We start from the raw sequence: 22560 nt of genomic DNA, 5'->3' as shown, positions 1-22560 counted from the left end.
CTTATAAAATAAATATCAATATTAGTAAAATTATGTAAGACTTTACAAAATTCAACTAAAATTAAAAGTTAAAAATCAAGTTTTACTAAAGCCAATGTTCATGCCAAAAGCCAATGAGAGAATAGCTTAAAGAAGTAAAGCATTTTTTTTTTGAAAGCGACAGTCTACAAGAAAATTGCACAAATGTTTTATTTTCTAAATATATCTCACGAGAGGGACTATATCGTAAATCGGAGGAAAGACCAAGGACACTGTTGGCAGAAGCCTACTGCTAGGAGTACGGGCAGCTTAACTCTACTTTACAAGAAAAGTGCACAAACGTTTTATTTTCTAAATATATATATCACGATATATTTCCCCTATTGCGTAATTAAACGAACAAAAAAAGTTAACGAATTTCTTTAAAAATGAGGGGGGGGGGGGGGAGGATTTCTTTTGTCTCCTTTTCAGTTTGGAAAATTGTGTTATGAAACTGTTTTGATGTTGTAGAGGAATACAAAACAAAACAAACCTTAACGGCAGAGGCTGGTAAATATACTCCATGTCACACTCCCGTTGGCCTTTGGTCAAAAGGTGACGAGGAAATTCACATGCCATTTGATGAAGTCTGACAGTCACTGATGTTGCATCTTGGTTCTTCTTTGGTTTTATATCTTCAACAATACAATGCCCTATCCAAATGCTTATTTCTTGATCGTCAGTTGTTGCCTCAGCATCTTCTGGTAATAAGTCGTCCGAGAATGGAATTCTAATGCACGCGAGGTCACCATAGTGGAACTCCAGTTGCCGAGATTTGCAATAAGATGACGTCAGAGTAAATTTACCCTTGATATCTCCATCCTTTTGTTTCCACTTCACTGGCAAAGATTTCAGAATAAATCCATCATTCTGAACAACCGCTGCATTTGCTGCTTCCATGGCAAGTACGGGTTTCCAAAAGTCAACGTACTCATCAACACTGCAATATTCTGCTTTTGAGGCACACCGTTTTGTATCAAATGCAAAGCACCTTCGAGGGTATCTTTGATGCTCCAGGCAAATACAAAAACCTGATGAAACACTCAAAAGCTGAACGTCTGGACAGAGCATCTTACTGTGCAGACGTGAAAACATTTGAAAACGAACCATGTCACACCGCTTGAGATTCATAGTTATCTCATGAAAATGACAATCACTGTTGCTGTTCGTACCAACATCCATTCGGCCAAAGTTAGGATGCTTGTAGACATCTCTACTGGAGCTTCCGGCTGTAAAAGACCTCTTTTGAGTAGCACTTTTTTTCAAGTTCTCGTCAGTTTGCTTTACCTGTCGTAGTAGTTCATCTGCTGGTTTACCATCCTTGACAGCATCTATAATGCACTTCCAGGTATTTCCCTTTATCCTCTGAACGGCAACACGGTTTCTACCGCTATCTAACAAATTCTTGATTTTGGCCGCATCCCGACGGGAGAGAGACAAATCATCAGCTTCGGTTCCCGATGAATGTGCAAGGTATATTCTCGACCTCCATCTGAGACTGGTTTCCGGCTTGCCATCAATGCTGTCTGACTTGGAGGAAGGCAACAGGACATCAAAATTAACCTTCTTGTGCTTCCCCAAGAAATAATCGTGATCTGGACTCACTGGATGTATCGTGAAGAAACGGCCCTCCAACTGGTCTATGAAAAACATCCCAGACTTGTTTTTCTGTTTCAACGTTGAAGCAAAATGAATGCGTTTGAATTCCTTCTCAAATTTGTCTGAGTTGGTTTTGAAGTATGTGGACCTGCGACAGAGCGTTGCCATCTCATCTTCATTCAAAGTGGCTTGTTCCACACTATTACTTGGCATCAGTGCCAAAAGAAGGCGGTGGACTTCAATATCTACGTAGCGCCTGATGGGTGAGGTGAAGTGAACGTAGTTACTCAGTCCTAGGGAATAGTGTTGAGAGTCACTTCCAGAGCACGTGTATTGAGATTTCGTCTGAATTCGCATGAGATGCAGACGTGCTATCGCAAGTTGTGGTGAAGACGACGGGTCACAAATCAAACGCTTCACTTTTCTCAGATCCCCAGATTCTGCAGCTCTACATATTTCGTCCCAGGCGTGTTCATGAATGTCGATTTCTTTTTCTTCTGTATATATTCTTTCTTTGACTTCGTTTTTGATGTCCTCACTCTGAAGTTTTGGTTGCAGAACCGGAGAGTACTTGGCAATTGAGCCATACTTTTCCGCCCATTCATTGAGGCGATGGACCTTTGGTTCTAGTTGTGTACGAAATGGAGTGCCCCTTGGATTTCTACTATGCAGGAAGTCCCCAACTGTATGATTGGCAAGAATCATGAGCTCTTCTATTAGCTCGTGTGCATCTGAATCTTCTCCGTTATTCGAATCCTCAAAAGATGCTTCCTTAAGACGCTGCCAGCGCCTTTTTACGACAAGTGAATGAAGCCTCTTAATTGCTAGAGGCACTTGAGCAGGCACGCCCTCTACATTATCATGCTTCTCCATGTCTAATATCTGCTGTGCTTGAGAGTAGCTAAGCCTACAGCGAGAATGCGTCACAGTTCTCAGAATCTCTTTTTGGCCGACGACCTCGCCTTCACTGTTAAGAGTAACGAAAACTGAAACAGTCAAGCGGTCCTCGTTTGGCAGGAGACTAAGGATATTCTCACTTAGTTCACGTGGAAGCATGGGCATATTTTCTTCCCCATTTTGACCAGGATAATATGACACTCCTCTTTGCCGTGCTTCTCGATCCAGATCAGTACCACGCTCTACAAAAAAGCTTACATCGGCGATGTGAATCCCAACCTTGAACTTTCCATCTCCAATTTCATCTATTGAGATGGCATCATCCAGATCTTTAGCTTCTGGTGGATCAATAGTAAAAGCCTTATCAATCTTCTTCCGGTTCTTCATTTCACTGTCTGGAATTTTCCATGTTGTTGGAAAACGCTTGCGTATCATCTCTTTAGTGTTCCTACTGAAGGCTTTGCGAATGCCGCATTCAGCAAAGAGGATTTCTTTGCATTGCTCTACTGTTTCCCCTGTCGGTATAGTTCTTACGGCAATTCCCAGAGGAAGGGTGCAGTCGCTTCTCCACTGAAGAAACTCGACAACAAACAAAAGCTTCTTCTCTATAACCTCTTCTATGGCTATCATCTTCATTGGTTCGCCGATTCTTTCGTCTTGCGTCTTGCGCTTCTTGTAAACCGGTATGATATCTCTGAGGCTCTTATCACTAAGGTTTACTATTTTTGTAGCCGATCTGTTAATGGGAATCATGACTGCAGGATTGTTCAGAGTGACCTTGCAAACATACTGCCGTTCGCGAGGACTAATCATGTGATTCAGCACACCTGAAATAGAAAATGCAAAACGTTTCAAAACAATAAAGAGAGATTCTTAAGACGTTTTTTCTGAACCTAAAACTTAATATGAGGCACCTTACCTTTGAGGAAACCACAGCTTATACTTTCTGTTTCGTTCTGACTTGGCTGTACTTCGACTACAATAGTATCGTGATCAAATGCATGTCTGATTGATCCCTTAACTTGTATGTCAGGTTTGTCTTTGTCTGGAATAACGAGATAGGCTATCCTTGATTTCTCATTTCGTATCTGAAGCTGACCAGAGTAGAATTTCAAAGGTTCTTTTTCAAGCATATTTATTAGTACCTCGGGCTCAAGGTTTTGATATTTGTAGTTATTCATGGCGATCTGCTGTACTCGATCTGAAGGGCTTTTGTATATATCCAACAGCTGGATTTCGGTGCGCCCATTCTTGTTGCGAATTAGATATTCGCTTTTCAGTGTTTTACGATTAAAGTCCTGAGTGGGCCTTTTCGAGGGCCAAATAATTTGAGTTTCTTTAACTTTTGAAGAGTACTTGGTCAAGGCGGGAAATTCCTCATCCATAACAGCGGTTTGCTGCTGGCGTTTTTTAACGAATTTACATAGCTCTTTGATTATTCCATCAATATTAGCTGGTAGCACGGCCTCGTCTTCTAAATCGTCTTCCACATCAGCAAAACAATCATCGTCTTCAGCATTATATTTAATGTCTCCCGAGCAAGAGGATGCCTGATCTTCCTCCGTTTCTGGTTCTAATTCACTCAGGTTTGAGGCGGTTTTGTTTGGAAATTCCATATTTGCCTCATCTCCATCATCATTCCTAGGAATTTCTGATTTAGGAACAAACGTTGGAGCTTCTGGATCCAGTTGAATTTGAGAGAAATGGGCACCTATGTCTTCACTTAAGGCTTCCCATGTTATTCCGAATAACCCGTTAAGATTGTAGCATCTTGTGATGTAATCGTCCCAAAGAATTTTACACCTTCCTAGGGTGCATAGGGCAAAAGGGTCACCAACAACAGCCACCAATGACTTTGCTCGTGTAACAGCAGTTATGAGCAGCTTCGGGTCAGAAAGAAATTCCAGAGATAGATCGTCACAGGACAATTTGTCAGACTGGCTCAAGTCTTGGATGGAGTTCCAAGTTCGCACAGTACTGATAAACACAGCTCTGAATTCCCTTCCTGAAATGAAAAAAAGATTGAAAAATGTTTGATGTAGTTAGTTCCCTTTAGACACAAGAAGGACGAAATTCGTAAACAGAATTTGACATTTCGCAAGTTTAGTTACTTGTAGTTACTTGTTGATTATTGCAATGGTTCGAATTAATGGAATGGTTCGTGAACTGTTAATAAAGTCACACGAACTATACCTTGTATATTGTGGATCGTTTGAACATTGACTTCACTCATTCGTTTTTTCCTCAATTCGCCTCGAATTGCGTCCACCTAAAGAAACAAAAATCTTACATTGCTTACATTGTATACAATTAACACATCATACTTTACTAGAAAATATCATTTTTATATTATTCATATTTTCCCCCCAAATTTGTATAAAATACCTGATATTTGTAGGGAGCAACTACTGCAATGTCTCGTAGGTTCTTCTGGCCCCAACACAGTGGCCAGTTTTTTACCAGTTCAACTACTCGCTTCTCTACCTCGTAAATTTCAGACTCGTTTAAGAACGAGTTGTTGCTTTGCTTTTCGTCTTTGCCTTTGGCTGCGTAGAAAACCAAAGGCGGTATCTTAGGATGGCCAGGAATGTTACCTCTTGCGACGATGCCTTTTTCGTAGCAGTTCACCGAAGGAAAGTTAAGTATTTCCTCGTGAGAGCGGTAATTTTCGAACAAAAACAGCACTTGATCGTCTTTGCTATCTTTTGCCTGGTAATGGTCAAAAAGGCGTTCGGGAAGTGATTTCTGGAGTCCGCACTGACGAGCGAATTCTGAATATACCTCAGGAGACGTCTGTTGAATTACATAAATGAATAGATTAGAATTTTCCACATACAGACCAGGTACGTATAAAAATACCGTAAACCTCCAACCTAAAACAACTTCTGAGCTTATATTTTGTAAATTTACCCTTTGGATAGGCTTGTTTTCGGAGAGGGATTATTTTCAGCGGATTAAGCTTGTTTCTGGAAGGAAATTTGTAATTTTCGGATTGCATTTCGCGTTTGTCTCAAAAACTCATTGGCCAAAAGAACTCTTTATTTAATCCAACAGTAACAAGCTTCATTACGTTGTGACAGAATCTTGTCGATAAAGAAATAACATGTTAATAGCTTGATATCGTTTTTATTCACGAGTTTCCATATGATATCGCGAACGAGTGAGTCTGCGAGTGAGTGATATCATATGGAAAACGAGTGAATAATAAAGATATCAGATTACACATTTAGCCTCCATATTAGTGTGATAAAGCCGTGAATATAAACCATATCAGTGAAGTGATTTGATACGATATCACTTCACGGTAAACGGTAAACTGTAAGTTTTGTCATTTTATCGACCCTGTGTAATGTGTAATATCTTTCACTCGCTCGCAGATTCGCTTGTTCGGGATATGATATGGAAACTCGTGACGATATCAAGCTCTTAAGATGTGATAATATCTATATTTAAAACACTTATTAATAATTCACAAGCTTATGGTCCAATTGGAGCCACCATACACGTCACGTGCATGAACCTTTATACCCGATAAAGTCCTCTTCATTAGTATTCAAGTGATTTTATATAAAGACACATGTGATCTTTATATAAAGACCACTCGAATACTATGAGGACGACTTCATCAGGGATGAAGTATGCATCCAAGTTTAGATGAAGACACAGAGCTTCATCAAGGTCATAGCCAAACCTAATGATCTTTGACTAACGTGCCTGTCTTTGACTTGGCACGCAATATCCAACGTGTGGGAGCTTCTATTGAATCTGGTTGCGCATGCCCGTGACGTCAAATCTCTATCGAAGTATAAAAATCCATGTTCGTGACGTGTATGGTGACTCCAGTTGAACCAAAATCTTATAAATTGTTCATGAGTGTTTTAAGCAGTTTAAGCTACGCCTCGTGCTTTTATACCTGATAAAACACTCCTACTCGTCCTCCTACTCGTTTTTTAAACACATAAAACCATAAAATTTTAATAATAGTAATAATAATAATAATAATGGGAGGTTCTCGCATAGCATTAAAGACCAGTGGAGGACTTTACGGGCTGCATATTAAGGCGCTATTAGCAGTCGTGCAGCTTACAATCATGGGTAATTTGTTAGTACATTAGTGTTATGCCTCCAAACAGGGATAGGCTGTTGAACCGGGAGACAATCCCCTACTCTTATACGTATAATTCAACAGGTTCTTTTATGTCCCCCATTTTACTATAGCTTAGGAAGGGTTGGAAGACAGGGCCTATGGTTTTAAGTCCTTGTCCGAGAAGACTTGAAGTCTAACCATTTGCAGATATTATTACAAAGGCAGCACCTTCTCCTCAGTTATTTTAAGACAGGCCGAGGCTTGAACCACGACCTCCCGCACAACAGACCGACGGTTAGGAAGTCTATGGTATAACACTAATGATACTCGATAAATATCATCCGAAACATAATACACTCACCTGCATGTGGTCTCCAGTGAAGACAATCTTCGTGTTGGGGCCAGCGAGGGCTAGTGGTATCAGTGCTTCTGTTTCCCAAGCCTGTGCAGCCTCGTCTATCAGGATATGTGTAAAAAATCCATGGTGAACATTAAGCTTAGTCAACAGGTCAGCAGTTGTAAGCGTTGTTATGACAACACGATGATCGACGACATTCTTTCTAGTTGGCATTACGAAAACTCCATCTTTCACTAGTGCATACTTCCGACCAACGTCAGAAGTCTTACTCCATTCTGTTTCAGGGCTGTAAATGCGCAGAGGTTTTGCTGCACGCGAAAGCTTCCCATTTCCTTGGAGATATTCATCGAGTCGTTCCACGTGAATGTCAGCCGCTGAATTTGTATGTGTGCATACAAGAACGCGATTTGTCTTCTCTTTCATCAAATATATCGCAGCTTGGTTCAAAGTGAAGGTTTTTCCTGTCCCAAAGGGTCCAAACACCACAAGTGGAGGAGAAGGGGGGACAACGTCTGCGATAGCGTGAATAACGCGTTTCTGGCATTCGTTAAGGCGTTGATCCAGGAACCACCCCAAAAAATCGGTCACCTGTACAAATGTGATCAAAGGAGGGAAATTAGAAGATTGATTCAGTGGTAAGATTGAGATATTTAAGGAGAAGGACATGAGACAACTGCGATTAAGAAATCACAAAAGATAAATGAAATAATTAAAGACGCACAAAATCAAAATAAACAAAATTGCTGTAATTGGACTATTTGATCCCTTCGGTTGGCATCGTTAAACAGGAAACAACTTGAAATTTGATTCTTATCACAAAATATTTATTTCCGCTCCCACTAACGTTGAGATCAACATTTATTCATCGACGACAAAAAGTGCGCAATTCATCTTTCCAAACTTGTTCATGATTGTAGAATCAACTTAATTTGAGAATCACGGAGGCCAAAAAAATTCGGTCAACGAATCTATATGCTGAGTTGTTTTTTGTGGTGTTTTTTCTATCGTATTAGTTGTTAATAACATAAGTTATCCGTGGATTTAGTTTACCTCTCGTCTTCTGATGACTCTTCGTTCTACGGGAAAAAGCTGGCGTGCTTGCGTAATCCCAAGGCTGTCTATGGCTTTATGCATCATGCAAAGAATATAGCGGTTTAGATTGAACCTCATCTCAACATCAACGACTTTGTCTTTGATTAGCTGAAGGGAAAGAATGTAATTTATTTCAAAATTGTTTGTGAATAATTATATTTATTTAATGATATTTATATTATCATTTAATCTAGCATGAATAAACGTTTTATATAATCGTGTTACTACTTTTACTCTATAATATATACGATGGTCATCTTGAGCGCAAAGCATTAAATGGGTTGTACAGGGGGCAAATATAGAGCTAATGTGAGGCTTGATGATATATTTTCATATATTTTTGATTGATATATATATATACACACACTTTGCCTTGCGATTCAAGATGATCGTTCTAATGTCGAAATAGCCCATTGTTAGATAAGGTGATGATATTGTAAATTTTGTACGAATTATCAAAACTTGATCAATCAGCTGCATTTGGGATGGAGCAAAACGTAATCGTATATTGCAATGCAATGCAATGCAATGCAACTCCTTTGATCGTGTGAATTGGCTTCAAGTTATCCATTTAATATCCCGTTTCAACAAGCGTCTTAAAATATAGTCAAGCGCGTTTTCCTTTGCCTCATTGAAGTTTACCGCCCTGCTCGTGCTCTCCGTTCATCGAATCTACTAGTACTCCAAGCACCTAAGAACGACTCTGTTTCATATGGCCAACGAGCTTATTACTCTTATGCTGAATCGGAACTGTTTGCCTTTCCGACTGACGAAAGAACGAGAGGAATTTTCAGGTATCTTTAACAAAAAATATTTTAAAAACTCTCCATCACTACATACCTTCAGATCCTCGCACACCTTTGGTGGCAAATCCACATAAATGGTGTTGCCCTCGTGAATTTCGCTCGGCAACTCGTAAAGGTATTTGGGTTTATCACGTGACTGGATCCAAATGTGCTGAACATTTCGCAGACATACTCTTCCCGCCATGTCATCGAGAGTAATTTCGATGTTTTCAAGTTTTATTTTTCCAAACAGTTGACCTTTCCCCGCAAACTTTATACCACCGAACCTGAGGTCTGGTTTAGTTGTCACGATTTCAAGCTTTACGGCAGTCGTTGGCGCAAGACTATAAAATGATAAATCCAAAGTTAAAATACATTTGTAAATATCCCGCCAGTATGAGGAAAGGTTATAATCACTTTGAACAAGAGAAAAGCTTAACTGAGTGAAAAACTATGAAATTAACTAGTTTAATTGAATAAAAAAACGTTGGAACAAAAGACATTTCTGTTTTAATGCTCATAACGATTTTTGGTTTAAAATTAAATTTTTGAAAACAAAAAGCAGAAACAACAACAAAACAATAACCAATTTCGTACCTTAACAAAAGTTTCCTCATATAAACCTCTTCCGAAAAAAGGAGCTGGTGCATTGTCTGTTTATAAGTGTCTTGTCTGACTTCCCCTTTAACCAACTGAGCTGACACAATTCTCTCTGCATCCTTAGGCAAAGAATAGGCGGACATCAACTTTTCTTTTTCTGGATCGGGTTCGAATCTTACGAGTGTCATATTTTGATCTTCCCAAGGTAGGGCATCAAGTATGACGGTCTTCCTCCTAGCTGCCAATTTCTCCAGTGTTTCCTTGCTGCCAATATCGATGTTAAAATCTTTCTTAAGACAAGGTAGCTGACCAAAATTAAACAGAAGATGCTGAGAAAAGCTGCCAAACAATGATGCTTGGAAGGCAACGCTCACACGAAATTCGATTTTCTGCATTTGCGAATCCAACACCACTGCCTCCCTTGGAATATACACCGACGCTTTGAGCTCTTTAGACAAAATAGTAGTAGCTTTGTTATCCCTATCAAATCCCACAACTTTGATCTTTGTAAAATGGAAGTTTGAACGAAAATTCAATAGTTCAACGGTTGGAAGGCCCAACGTTACCTGCAAGAAAACAAAGCATATGATTATAAAGTAACTTTGAAATAAAATTTAACGGATTTTTATGAAACGGTTATTACAACCAATTTCTTATTGGTAAATAAAATTACCAATTTCAATATGGTTGTTATTTAACAATTAGGCGAAGTGATCATCGGTGGAATATTCACCATAATCACTGAGCCTGAGGGGAATAATTGTCTTAGCATAATTTTAGAATTGAATATTGAGAAAAGTCAAAAATCAGGATAAAAAAACGTTTTAGTATTATTTCCGCATTGGAAAACTTTGGGAAGCCTCATAATCACCGCTCGCGGGCAGTGATTATCGTCTCAGAATCACCGGTCGCTCGACCAATCACAGTTCGAGAAACCCTATATTCAAGGCTGTACTTTTTTTTTTGCTTAAAATAACCTGCATACTTATAACCGATTAAAACAGCCATTACAACCAATTTCTCATTGGTTGATAAAATAACCAATAAGGTTATTAATACTGCAACCAAACAAAACGGACGCTCTAATCAGCTGAGCTACTAGACCTCTTGTTGGTGTGCTCGAAAAAAATCACACATTTAATAACTATCCAAGTATACACAAAAATATACTGTGTCTAACTGTCAAGGTCTTTAAAAAATAGGATAAAAGCTCTATTCTTAAGGTGACTGCCTACTTTTGGAAATTGATTTAAGCTTTTTTTAAAACTTCGATTTTCCGAATTGAAATTTAAGAGGCTGTCTCTGTAAGAACCAGCTCATAACCATTTTGGGTGAAAAAACAGATTTCTTTCAAACTTTGTGTGTGAGTGTGCCCTTCCAAGGTTATTTCCAAAACACACTTTGTTTTGTGTCTCGGCGCTTTTTTGCAAAGTTTCAGGGGGGGTCCCCTTGGGGGCCAAATTAGTGATTTTGACTACTTCTCATTCATGAAATTTGGGCGATGTTTAAAAATTCGTAAATCCATAACAAATCATCACAACACTAAATCCTTCCATATTATAGTAGACATATATCTTATGCAAAGTTGAGTAGCCTTAAAGTTAAATATGAACTTATTTATATCTAGATATTTTAATTTTACCGACCATCCATAATCGACTTTGGCCAGTTGGCTAAAATATGGCTTAGGAAAAAAAATCAAAACTCAAAAGCTAGGCTTCGTAGGACTATAATATTTGAGTACTGCAGAGATAAAAGGTAGTTCTTACAGAAATTGAAATAATATTTTGCGGCCAGCAGGTTTTGAGAAGTGAACAGGTCGACAAACTTTCAGTATTTTTGAGATTTAATGTAATACGTGAAAAAGGTGCAAATAGTTTTGAATGCGATTTATCTTTAAATGTATATAAATTCATTGTTTAAACTGATCTAATATATTTTTAAAACATTTTAACCACACAAATCGTAAAAAACGGTTTTAGAAAACAGTATTGGAATCGAAAGACTGATTTCACAACATGCCTTAACTGTAAGGTAAAATGCTGTATACTGTCATAAAATACAACGATAAGTTCACTCGAAATGAATAACTGTAAACTATTTGCACGATGCACAAACATCAATCGATGAACAAATCACAAGATTATTTGTTCATATTTTGCCTACAATTAAAAAAGAAATCCAAATAATCTAGATAAACATGCCTTTGAAAAAGAGTCATCATCTGCAGTTCGATACAACTGTCATGTTGATACATTTAGGCCCAGAAGTATCCACTTTTGGTCTTCCATTTCGTCCTCAATGAAGTCTTTGAATATAGTAACATGCTAAAACATTATTCTTGTAACTTTATCGAGGATATTAGTTTAAAAAAACTGCCTCGTTATTTTCCTGAGTTCATCTTGTAGTTACTCTTTTCTAATAATCTAGTAGTAAAAGCCGCTGACCAGCAAGGGCACACTCACACACAAAGTTTGAAAGAAATCTGTTTTTTCACCCAAATTGGTTATGAGGTTCTTACAAGAACAGCCTCTTAATGCTGATTCCAAATCTGGAAAGAAAAATAGGGTGTCCCGAGCTCGTTTTCGAGATAATCAGCATTTAATGGAAGCCTACGCACGAGCTTTTGGAGTAAAAATTGCGTTGCATGTTCGCTCGTTATTGTTTTCTACCATTAAAAATCGAAGCTAGATTTTAACAGTTGAATTTTAAGCATAACATATTTGGTTAAATTAACAGGAAGAAACCTAAAAAAACTGGTTGTCTCAGTTGCATTAGCCTGCTTTGCAGACTCGATTTTTTTACGCTCGGTTATCTCGCGAAAAACTAGCCTGCTGAACCGAGTTGCTAATTAGTTTCCATTACGCACGAGCTATTGTCTGAACCGGCCAATCAGAGCAAACTTTCCATATCCCGGGAAGTAGCTTCTGATTGGTTAGTCGCAGTCGAAATTCCAAATGGCGTTCGACGAAGGTTTAAAGCAATAAACGTAAGAGCTGTGGCTGTGGATGAAGCCCATGTTATTAGGCATTAGTAAGTGTAAATACTGTTAAAACTATTTAAATAGCCCTCAGGCTCTTACAAAAACTAAAACGATAATTATGTAATATGTATAAAGTTAAATGTAAAATATGTGTAGCAAAATAAATTGATTTGTATTTTAAAGTGCACATAGTTATTAAATAAATGCATACATGTAAAATGGCAGACTGTGCTGACTGAATCAAGACTATACCACTGATTTCAGTAGATTTCAAGAGGATGTATGCACGAATAAACAATGATTACAACCTTATCAAATCAATGTGTGTTATGAAGCTAGTCTTGTGGTTGGATTTTCTACGTAATAAATTTTTTTATTTATACATGGTAGGCTTTAAAGCTATACTCTATTAGACTTTTCAGATGAAATATTACAGACGAAACATTCGTTTTCGCCAACGACAATTTTTTGGGAGTTATTCCTGTCTATCTAAGGTAACAAGATATACTACTCTTCCCAGTAGACCAAGGCAGTTAATCGTCTTCGTAGCGTCTGTTATGTTATCCAGAAGTACATTTCAAATCGACCACGTGATGCCAATGTTATACCACGTGGACATGTTTTTTACACCACGTGATTAAAACTTGAATGAATTTTGATCACGTGATGTTAAAAACTTGTCCACAGGGAATAACATTGGTCGATTTGAAATGTACTTCTGGATCACATAAAAGGCTATGTTAACCATTAAAAAACTGGTTCTCTCAGTTGCATAAATTTAACCAAAGTTTTTTGGTTGTTTCAACCCGGCAGTTTTTACAGTGTACACGGGAACCATGTTTGGACTGCCTGTGATTAACTGTACCTCAAAACGAGCACAAAATTCCCATGTGTAGGAATGGTCTTCGCAGTCCTCGGCAAGCTGTACATTAGGGACTACGGGGTTACATGTGAGCTTAACCCCTGGAATGGAGTCTTTACACTAAAAGATAAGTAGGAAAACAAATTAAAAAACGTAATGCAACCAAGCAGCTTACTTGATGTCTTTGTTTTGGTCTTACCTGAAGCTCATGATGCTTTAAGAAGTGCTCGCTGTATGGTATTCTTATTTCTCTCCGTTCTTTTAGTCTTTCTTCGAAGAGTTTCTTCCAGGAGTCCAGTTCAGTTTCACTATGTGCAAAACGACAGCCTCGTCCAAATCTGCAAATTATTCTTGACTGCACGCTACGAAAAAAATAAGCAGCCTTGGTGTCACTCCCCACCTACTCTTTTCTGACCGGATTTTTGTATGTAGTAAGTTCTTGAGCAATAATAACGAGGGAGGAGGGAAGGGGGTGTGAAGAATATGTTTCATTTGATTAAAAAAACATGTGGTCTTGTAAAATAAAACTAAAACGTTTACTGTGACATATGACTTTCTTTGACCGTACCTATAACCTAATGTGTCGCGATTCATCGCCAACTATTCCGGCCATGCGCCGCTCGGCAAGTCAGCGGATATAATGTATAAAATAAAAACCACAGGAAGCCCAAGCTCTCTCAGGCCCGGACTTACAGAAACAAAACTTTTTGCTACGGTATTCCTGTGCTTAATAGGTATCCTATTACATTATCCTATGGCAAACGAGAGCTGAGGATTCAAGCTTTATTTTGCTACCAAACATGCCGTATTTTGCGGATAATTTTCAAGGTTTTTGCTTCACAAAGTGCCTATTCTTGAAGAAGGATCTCACAAATATTCGTCTCAAATCGGAGCTTTTCGAAAGTAAAAAGCGAAAAGTATAAATTCGTTCAATCGACCACCAGATTCGACATCAGTAATTTAGAATGTGTGTATTTTAAGGATCGACTCCGGCAAATGAGGTAACTAGCTCTGATTTTGAGAAATGTTGTTTATAATATTTGACCTTTTGTGCTTTTCTTACAATTTAACAAAGCACATATGGCAAGAAGGCTGTTAAAATCTAACTATCGAGACGAAAAGGTTTTTCGAAACAAATTAAAGTATGTTTGGTAAAAATCAAATGCATTAATGTTATATATTGATCTCCTACCCCGGCAAGTGGAAAGCTGTTTACACAGAAATTTATAAATCGAAAACTATCTTGACTCTATACATTTCCTTGTAAAATCTGACTTAACTCGCCTAACACTTTCAAGCGACACCGCTGCATTTGTACGCGGGCGCATGACCGGAATAGTTGGCGATGTTATATCATCATTCTCAAGGCAAGGCAAGGCACGGCTGGACAAGATCAAACATCATACAATCATGAGGTATTATTACATTTAATCACTAAACTAACCTCTTGCATAGTGTCAAATACTCTTTCAGAGGCGAGGCGAGGCGAGGCGAGGCGAGGCGAGGCGAGGCGAGGCAAGGCAAGGCAAGGCAAGGCAAGGCATTTTAATAGACACACCTTTAATCAAATATACAGGTATTATTACATAATCAACTTACCTCATGCATAGCCTCAAATCGTCTTTTAAAGCTCCATGGGGGAGTGGCCGTACAACAGCCATTAGTTCATTACTTGATACATATACGATAGTACGAAACAAAGCCTCCCATGCTGGAACAAGCGCTAAAAAACAAAACCAGAGATTTACTGTGTTGACAATAAACAAATCCTCGTTTTATAGAGGGTGAATAATTGATATCCAATGGTTTCCATTATGACCCACCGGCTTTTACTCACACCACGTACTACTGCGACATTCAATACTCTATGAAATTAAATGTAGATTTTTATGGCAGGAAGAAAAACCATATGCTTTCCGATAGCTATTTTTAGTGTCGTCACGCAACGCTCCCTCCCCACTAGACAGAACGGCGGCGGGGGAAAGTAGGGAAACCGGTGAATGCGGATAAAAGCCCTTGTGGCAAGGGAGGGAAAAAGAGACATCTGCGGCATAAAGATAAGAAAGATATTCATTCATCTCTATGTATGCATGTATAATAAAAAATTGATTAAAATGTCCCTACATAGCTAGACCGGCATTCAATTGAGGCCAATAATGGACCCATTTGGATCGCTTTAAAAAGAATAAACTTAATCAAAATATATATATGCATGCCTTCAAGGCATAGCTTCTAGGAATAACAACTGTTGCGTTTTGATGTGCAAAAAAAAAAAAAAGTCAAACATAAAATAAAATTGTACTCACTTCCTTCTCGTTCCATAGTCCACATAGATACCTCGGGTCCATGAGCAAAAGTACATTCGCTTCTAGTACAGAGCCTGTTATTTTTTAAATCTTTGCATTGTCGGAAGGCAATACGGAGCTCTCCCCTTGGATAGGTTCTGATCACAAACCATTGTTTAAACCCTTCGCTCCAAAAGGCATATCGTATTAACGAGCGCACCAAAGGATGCCTTTCCTGACATTTCTTCTTACAACTATCACAGACATTTGTTGTTCGCTCGACAGCCCGTCCACCATAAGATTTGAAGTTTTTTATGAAATCATCACAAACAATCTTTACACCCGTTGGTAGACGGCATATATTGCTAGCACTTAAAGATTGGACCCTCGTTGTTTGAATCGGTGTTCTATTGTTTCCTGAAATTTTCTCTGTTGGGCATCCTTTTGGTCTCTCTATAATGTATTCAGGCGCAGTATCTCTTTTAGATGAATCTGGTGTTACTACATTATATAGAGAGATTTTTTTATTCTTCAGATGTGTCTCTGGTGATGGCAGAACTTAAAAGAAGAAAGGGATGTCTGTTAGCCGAATTCATATTGAGGAAAATATGGGTCGAGAATGGTGAAATAAAACAGCATGGTGAAAGAGAACCGTGGGGACATTTTTAGCAAGATTGGTACTCGAGTTGCAAAGAATAGGAAACTGCATGACAACAGTGATTCAACAACATACATATTCTTTTTTAAGGTGACTGGCAACTTTTGGAAAAAGATTAAACTTTTTCTTAAACTACGTTCCTTACGAGTGAAATTTAATGGCGATTCCAAATATGAAAAGAAAAAAGTGGTGTCCCGAGCTTGTTTTCGAGATAATCAGCATTTAACGGATGCCTACACGCGAGATTTTGAAGCAAAAATTCCCCCCCTCAGTGAATATCTGAGAAGAAAAAAAAAAGGTTAAAAGTTCTTTGCCGACTCTATGTTTGCACGAATGACGGCTGGTCAATCATTCTACAATAATACGTGGATATTTCTGACAAAAAAACAAACATTGATTTGTCACATTTTGTTTTTTCAGTTCTCTCAAAAACTCTCATAAAGTCGAACAAAAATCCCTACAAAAATCTATTTTTTCGTGTGTTACGAAAATCAACTTTTTCTTAAAAAATTGATATGACCTAGATTTTTAGGAGCTTTTTCGAATAACCTAAAATAAAGTATAGAGTCCCGTGCAAAATTTGAGAGTTTTGTCATCTTGAAGTTCAAAACGTGTCATGGTTCTTCAAAAAAAAATCGTGAAAATTATTCAGCGTATTTTGAGCGCGCGTACATTGCGGGCTCAAATCGAACGTCCAAAAGTAGGTAGTCACCTTAAGCGTTAATTGTATCGTTGCTATAACCTTTCTTGTTCCACTAATATTCCCGATGTTATATAGGAATGACGAGATAATTCTAAAGAAGGTTGCGTATCCAGTCTTGTAGGCTCATGCGGCTTTGCCTGATTATAACAATGGTTTCAACTCATGTGCAGTTGTGTTATATGCAATCCATACAACTGTGCTTTCGTAGTCATGAAGAATTTATCACTTTTACTATTAGCTGACTCGTTTTCATAATAAGGCAACCCAAACAGCTGGCAAAAGCTCTAGGCGTCTGGAAATCTAGGGTTGCCTAATTGTAAAAACACGTGTAATTAAGACATCAATTTTATCACCTCCTTTGCGTTCTAGATCCCACATCTGTAGCTCCGGTCCATGCGCAAAAGTGCAGGATGGGAAGCACGTCTTTCCACTTTGAACATGACGACAACAAAGGATCTGCTTTCCAGTTGGGCGCATGATTGACGGAACACGCCGCACAGATATCCACTTCTTTTGCTCTTTGCTCCAATATGCGTACTTGCATCTTGTAGGGCATCTTTGGCAATTCAGACAAACCTTAGGAATTTTGGAACTGTTTTGGGGGTGTGCAAAGACTTCTCTCTCGAAATGCTCACAGATGACTTCCACTCCTTCTGGCAAACAAAAGGTTTTTTGTTTACTAACAGTCTGAAATGCGCCTTCGTATGATGGAGGAAGTTCCGTCTCGGTTCCTATCTCCTCAGTCTCACTTCCTGTGGCCTTTGCACTATCTTGTTCAACATTACTAGGTTTTGCGATTAGAGACTGTGATGCGTCATGTTGTGTAGCTGTGGAATCTTCATGGCTGACGGTACGTAACACTGAATGTCTAATGCAAGACTTAGTTGAAGAAGGGGATGCCTGATTACTGCTTTGAAGGGGTTTCTGGGTATTCGTCGTTGTCAGTTTTGGTAGTCTTTCCCATGCTGAATCCGTTTTATTCCTTTCAAGGTGACGACTGCCACTTGAAACACCTTGAGAATGTAAACAAAAACAAAAGCGGAGTGTTTCTCAACACATCTCGAGTGATCTGCTACTCCCCAAGTAACTTACAACTCCACACAGCACAGCAAGCAAGGGTTTTATTTCTTTTATAAAATACAAATTAGAGTAACCGTTATTTTGGATACGAATGACAAAATAGAAAATGCGCGTGCGTACTGTGTGCTGTCGTAAAGCACGCACTCCCATCCAATCAGAAAGCAAGATTCATAACAGGTATTTTATAACTATAAATAAATAAATAAAAATGTCTTACAGTTAGGCTCTTTTTTGGTTCGGCGTTTATTTTTATCTCATTTTTATTTTACTTTTTCTCCTTTTGGTTCGGCCTTCCGCAGGTCAGAAGCTCAATCAAAATCACTGAAATTGTGCGTTTAAAAAAACCTGTGCAATGAGCTGATTAAAGTCTACATTTGTACAGGATAGCAACAGTGGCCAAGGGAAATACAGGGTCTGCTCACAGTCTACGATTATCGTTGATTAAGGTTATATTGCACTATTAAACCTTTTAGTCTAACAGGTATGGGGTGCTTTCGAAATTTTATCGAGGGAACAAAGAAGCCAATTAATTCAAGTAACAAGCCCTTAGAATGCAATACCTATTTCAATAGTACTTTTAGCTTGGTCAAGACTATCCATGATATGGGGGGAGGGGGGGATGGGTAGTTGTAAAAGAATATTTGTTTGCAGGCTTATTAGATCAGAGACTGTGTCGACAGGACATGAGTGAATAGGACATGGAGCGGAATGATGAATAGGAGTAGTGTTTATCTGAAATATCTTACAAGATATAGCAAGAAAAATAATGTTAAGGTGAATTAATGTTCATTACTTATTGATAATTATCAAATACCTTTTGTTTGCAGTTCATGTTGAGCTCTCAAGTATTCTATTTCATTAATATGGACAGTTATTTCTACATCACTTTGTGCCATGGCTATTAGCTGTTTTGTCAATAACACTTTCTCCAAATCAGTTTTCAATTGACCCTCTTTGTATCTTGAAACAAAATAAATGTAGTTAACACATAGGACAGAAGTAAAAAAAAAAAAAAATTTTTTTAAAGATGGTAAAGGAGTATAAAACCACAAAGAGTTATCTAAGATACAGCCCTCTGATTGCGAGATCAAATTAGAATTAAGTTCCCTCCAGATTTCAGATTTTAGTTTACAAGGAATTTGAGGAGTGGCACAAGCCCTGGTATTCTACCAAAAAATACTAATAACATTAAGTAATGAAATTTATTTATTATAGCTAGGAAAGTAAATATAGAAATAATGTATTGAATGTGTAGTTCCAGAAGTTATCCATACCCACCCCACAGAGGAATTTTGAATTTCCGAGAAGTTGGGGGGTCAGAGAAAAAACAAATTACAGAGTTTGTATGGAAGAAAATTGGAATTTCTGGGATGTAGGGGGGTGCCTTTAAACAATTCCTCCGTGAGGGGGGTATGGATAATTTTTGGAACTACACATTAGTAATTTATAAAAAAATTTATCAACTTATCAAGTATAAGGGTTAACAGTAGGCAGATTAAGACTCCTGTTTTTCCTTCCCGCAAACGGCAAACGTGACCACGTTTTCATCATTTCTCTACATTTCACTTTACCTTTTGCAAACCTTCCCGACAAAGACAAATATTCTTATTTTTATCTACTACTTGGAGATCATTGAGATTCCTTTTCACTAATTTTAAAGAATTTTTTAATGGTCAACTGATGTTTCATGTTTGCCGTAAACGAGAAGCTTACCTCTCTAGTAACAGGACCAAAAACTAATTAACTGAATTAAGGGTTTTTTGAATCTAATTATATGGGTCCCATCACTCTCTAAGACTTTCAAACTTGGGTCTGTTGGTGAGAGACGAAGCTCTCACTGCTACGCCATCCATGTTTCCCATGAATTTTAGTTTTCATATCATTAGTAACTTCATGATCATATGCATGTCTTACCTCTCCCACAATTCTGTAAGGGCATCCAATGATGTTACTTTTGTAACCAGTTTGATTGAGCCAAATATGATTTTATAGACTAAGACTCCAGTAGGAAACACCACATCCTGGAGGACTGTTTTCAAGGCCTCTAAATCATCCCTATATTGGTTCATGATAACTGTACTTCCTGCAAGCCACAGTGCTCCAGAAGCAAATTTAAACAGGCACTGGATAACCACCTCTGTCATAAAAAAGTAACCTCAATTGTGTTGGAGTACCAAAAAATTTTCAAAATCATATGACATTTGCTCTACTTTTGAATTCGTATTTTACCATTAGTCACTGAAGTCGAGGTGATTATCGAGGAATATTTACCGAGCCAAGAGTCTTCGAGGTAATTTCTTGATAATCACTGAGACCGAGATTACTGATTGTTTTAATGAAGTAACACAGTCAGGTGATTATTCAAAAAAATAGAAATATATAAGCACATTTCCTCCATAACGTTGACAAACCGGCTAGTGGATTTTTGTAATCACCTGTGTTATTTTGCTAAGCAGTATCATAACAAAATAATTTGTACCATGAATATGTATCTGTAAAATGTGGTTTGGGTAATGAAGCTAAGAGTTTTTCCTGTTCTCAGTGATCCTCTTACTAGCTACATTCCACAGTGTTTGCTAAGTACTAAATTGCCAGAGTATGAGACTACAAGGAATTACCTGGTTGTACATGTGGTATCTGTTCTTGCTGTTGTGCTTGTACAACTGGTTGCTGCAAACCCTCTCTGGCTCTGTCTGGTAAACAACAAATAATTCATTAATATTCCTCAATGTATGACCAATGGAATACATCAACAATGTGGCAGCCATCCTGAATCACAAGGCATTATCTGTTGCCCAGGGGGCAAAACAAAACAAAGATGCTGAAATGATGACCTCATGTTACTGAGAAATTTCCTCAGTTGTGGATTGTTTATTTATTTTAATTCATCTCTTGTCAAATTGCCTTGTTGTGAACTGTAAATGTCAATCTGTGCCATTATCTTTTGTGGATGCGGGGTTTTCGTGTTTCTGTATATATATGTATATATTATACTCAATTTTCTCTTTTCTTATATTTATACTTTTAGGTTCTTAATCGCAGATTTTAGTATAGATTTTATTTAGATTTTTATAGATTTTATATTGCTGATCACCGGTTCATACCAGCTGTTCTATCGTCTCCAGCTGATCGGTTTTTTAAATCAGGGTAAATAAAGATATTATCATTATTGTAACAAAGCTTTGTCTATTTGCTTCCTGGATGACCCACAATGCCTTGCGATTCAAGATGGCCACTGCATCTTTGAAGTAATTATCTATTAGTATAGGCCAGCTGCTACTATAGTTATTGGTTAAGGCTCAGATCAGGTGCCAATTCAAACATTACAAAACTTAATAAAGATCCTAATTCTCACTGAGACTAATGAAAAATACTGGAATATTAGCATCAAGCAGAGTTTACAAAGGTGAACCACTTTAATACCACAAGTGGGTAATGAATAGGGAGAATATTATCTATATATAGCCACACCTTTCCCTGCTGTAATTGTACTCCTGTAAATACTCATGACAATGAATTATATTTTATCTTCCAATAACTAACCTGTTCCCATCATAGTTGTCATTTGTTCTACTGCTCTTCTGGTTTCTTCTGCTGTTCTTCCAATTTGATCTACTGCTCTCCTAACCTCCATATCCTCCAGATACCAGTGCTCTAATTCTTCAAGGTGCATTTCATCTTCGTCAGTTAGAGGCGCATTTAGCAGTTTTTCAATAGCATTCTCCCAATCTGTGATTGAAGTTGAGCCACTTGTAGTATAGTACTTAACAATCCTTACTAAAGCGTCTTTTATCTCATTCCAGAGGCCAAGAAATTCCTCGTCTCTCAGTTCCATGTCTTCATTCACATGTCCATGAATTTCGTTTCGAAAATTTTTAATTCTAGCTAAATCAGCTGTTAAAGAAAGATCCGTGCTGTTTGGCAGACTGTCCCAACCAGTAACCGGCGCTATTAGGCTGCAGATATTTCTAAAAAGTTTACAAAGCAAAGTAATATCAAAATTTTTCGACTGACCACAAGTACCAGGCGACGGAAATAAAATTTTCCATTGAGGAACGGTTAAAAACCCCCTCCTTTTCATTTGTTTTAGCGTTGAACGTTTACTTGTCAAGACAGTTGAAAGATTTGCTGGTGGATGGATAAAATCGAATAACTCTCTTAAAATCGCAGTTCCTCCACATATCAGCAGTCTTGTCAGTCTTGTATGGTTGGTTCTTCCTGATGTTACTCCAAAGACTTCTTCTGGATTTCGACTACTGGCCATAGTCCATATTTTACCCCATTGTTAACCAAATTATTTAATTGGGTCGTCCTTGTATTGGGTCGTCCTTGTATTGGGTCGGTGTGTTAAAAATATGTTGTAATAATTTGTATCGTATATTATACGAGAAATTTTCATCTCCTTGTTGCCTTCAAAAACATTAAAGATTCATGTCCTTAACATAACGACAAAGCAATGCAGGCGTTCCTGGTTGGGGACGGGGAAGATTGAGGACGGGGAGAGAAGAAGCCGGGAATGCCCAGGTACAAAAGAAGCGGATAAATTAAACAAA

The 22560-nt window shown here is 38.1% G+C and overlaps 1 protein-coding gene across 2 annotated transcripts in view; it reads right to left on the bottom strand.

Annotated features, from left to right (window-relative positions):
• LOC116299904 (3'-5' exoribonuclease HELZ2) overlaps window positions 1-22428 on the bottom strand; it is a 31089-nt gene extending 8661 nt beyond the window's left edge. For both annotated transcript variants that reach the window (XR_004197533.2, XM_031708622.2), the window contains exons 1-17: window positions 21551-22428; window positions 20626-20700; window positions 19922-20144; window positions 18822-18967; window positions 17281-17940; window positions 15588-16124; window positions 14881-15004; window positions 13481-13643; window positions 13285-13401; window positions 9434-10002; window positions 8892-9180; window positions 8010-8159; window positions 6963-7547; window positions 4900-5307; window positions 4708-4783; window positions 3434-4519; window positions 512-3341 (exon numbers count right to left, since the gene is read on the bottom strand). Coding sequence is in view for 1 of the 2 variants with exons in the window: in XM_031708622.2 (XP_031564482.2) it covers window positions 512-3341; window positions 3434-4519; window positions 4708-4783; window positions 4900-5307; window positions 6963-7547; window positions 8010-8159; window positions 8892-9180; window positions 9434-10002; window positions 13285-13401; window positions 13481-13643; window positions 14881-15004; window positions 15588-16124; window positions 17281-17940; window positions 18822-18967; window positions 19922-20144; window positions 20626-20700; window positions 21551-22271 (8759 nt within the window). In the remaining variant the exon portion in view is untranslated. The remainder of the gene's footprint in view (window positions 1-511; window positions 3342-3433; window positions 4520-4707; window positions 4784-4899; window positions 5308-6962; window positions 7548-8009; window positions 8160-8891; window positions 9181-9433; window positions 10003-13284; window positions 13402-13480; window positions 13644-14880; window positions 15005-15587; window positions 16125-17280; window positions 17941-18821; window positions 18968-19921; window positions 20145-20625; window positions 20701-21550) is intronic.
• Window positions 22429-22560: the final 132 nt, after the last annotated feature.

The sequence above is a fragment of the Actinia tenebrosa genome, unplaced genomic scaffold (genome assembly GCF_029948245.1).
Source record: "Actinia tenebrosa isolate PJP-AT-01 unplaced genomic scaffold, QUT_ActTen_1.0 PGA_scaffold0__85_contigs__length_37466705, whole genome shotgun sequence".
NCBI lineage: Eukaryota > Metazoa > Cnidaria > Anthozoa > Actiniaria > Actiniidae > Actinia > Actinia tenebrosa.
The sequence above is the reverse complement of the archived record's forward strand: the minus strand, read 5'-3'. Positions and strand labels throughout refer to the sequence as shown.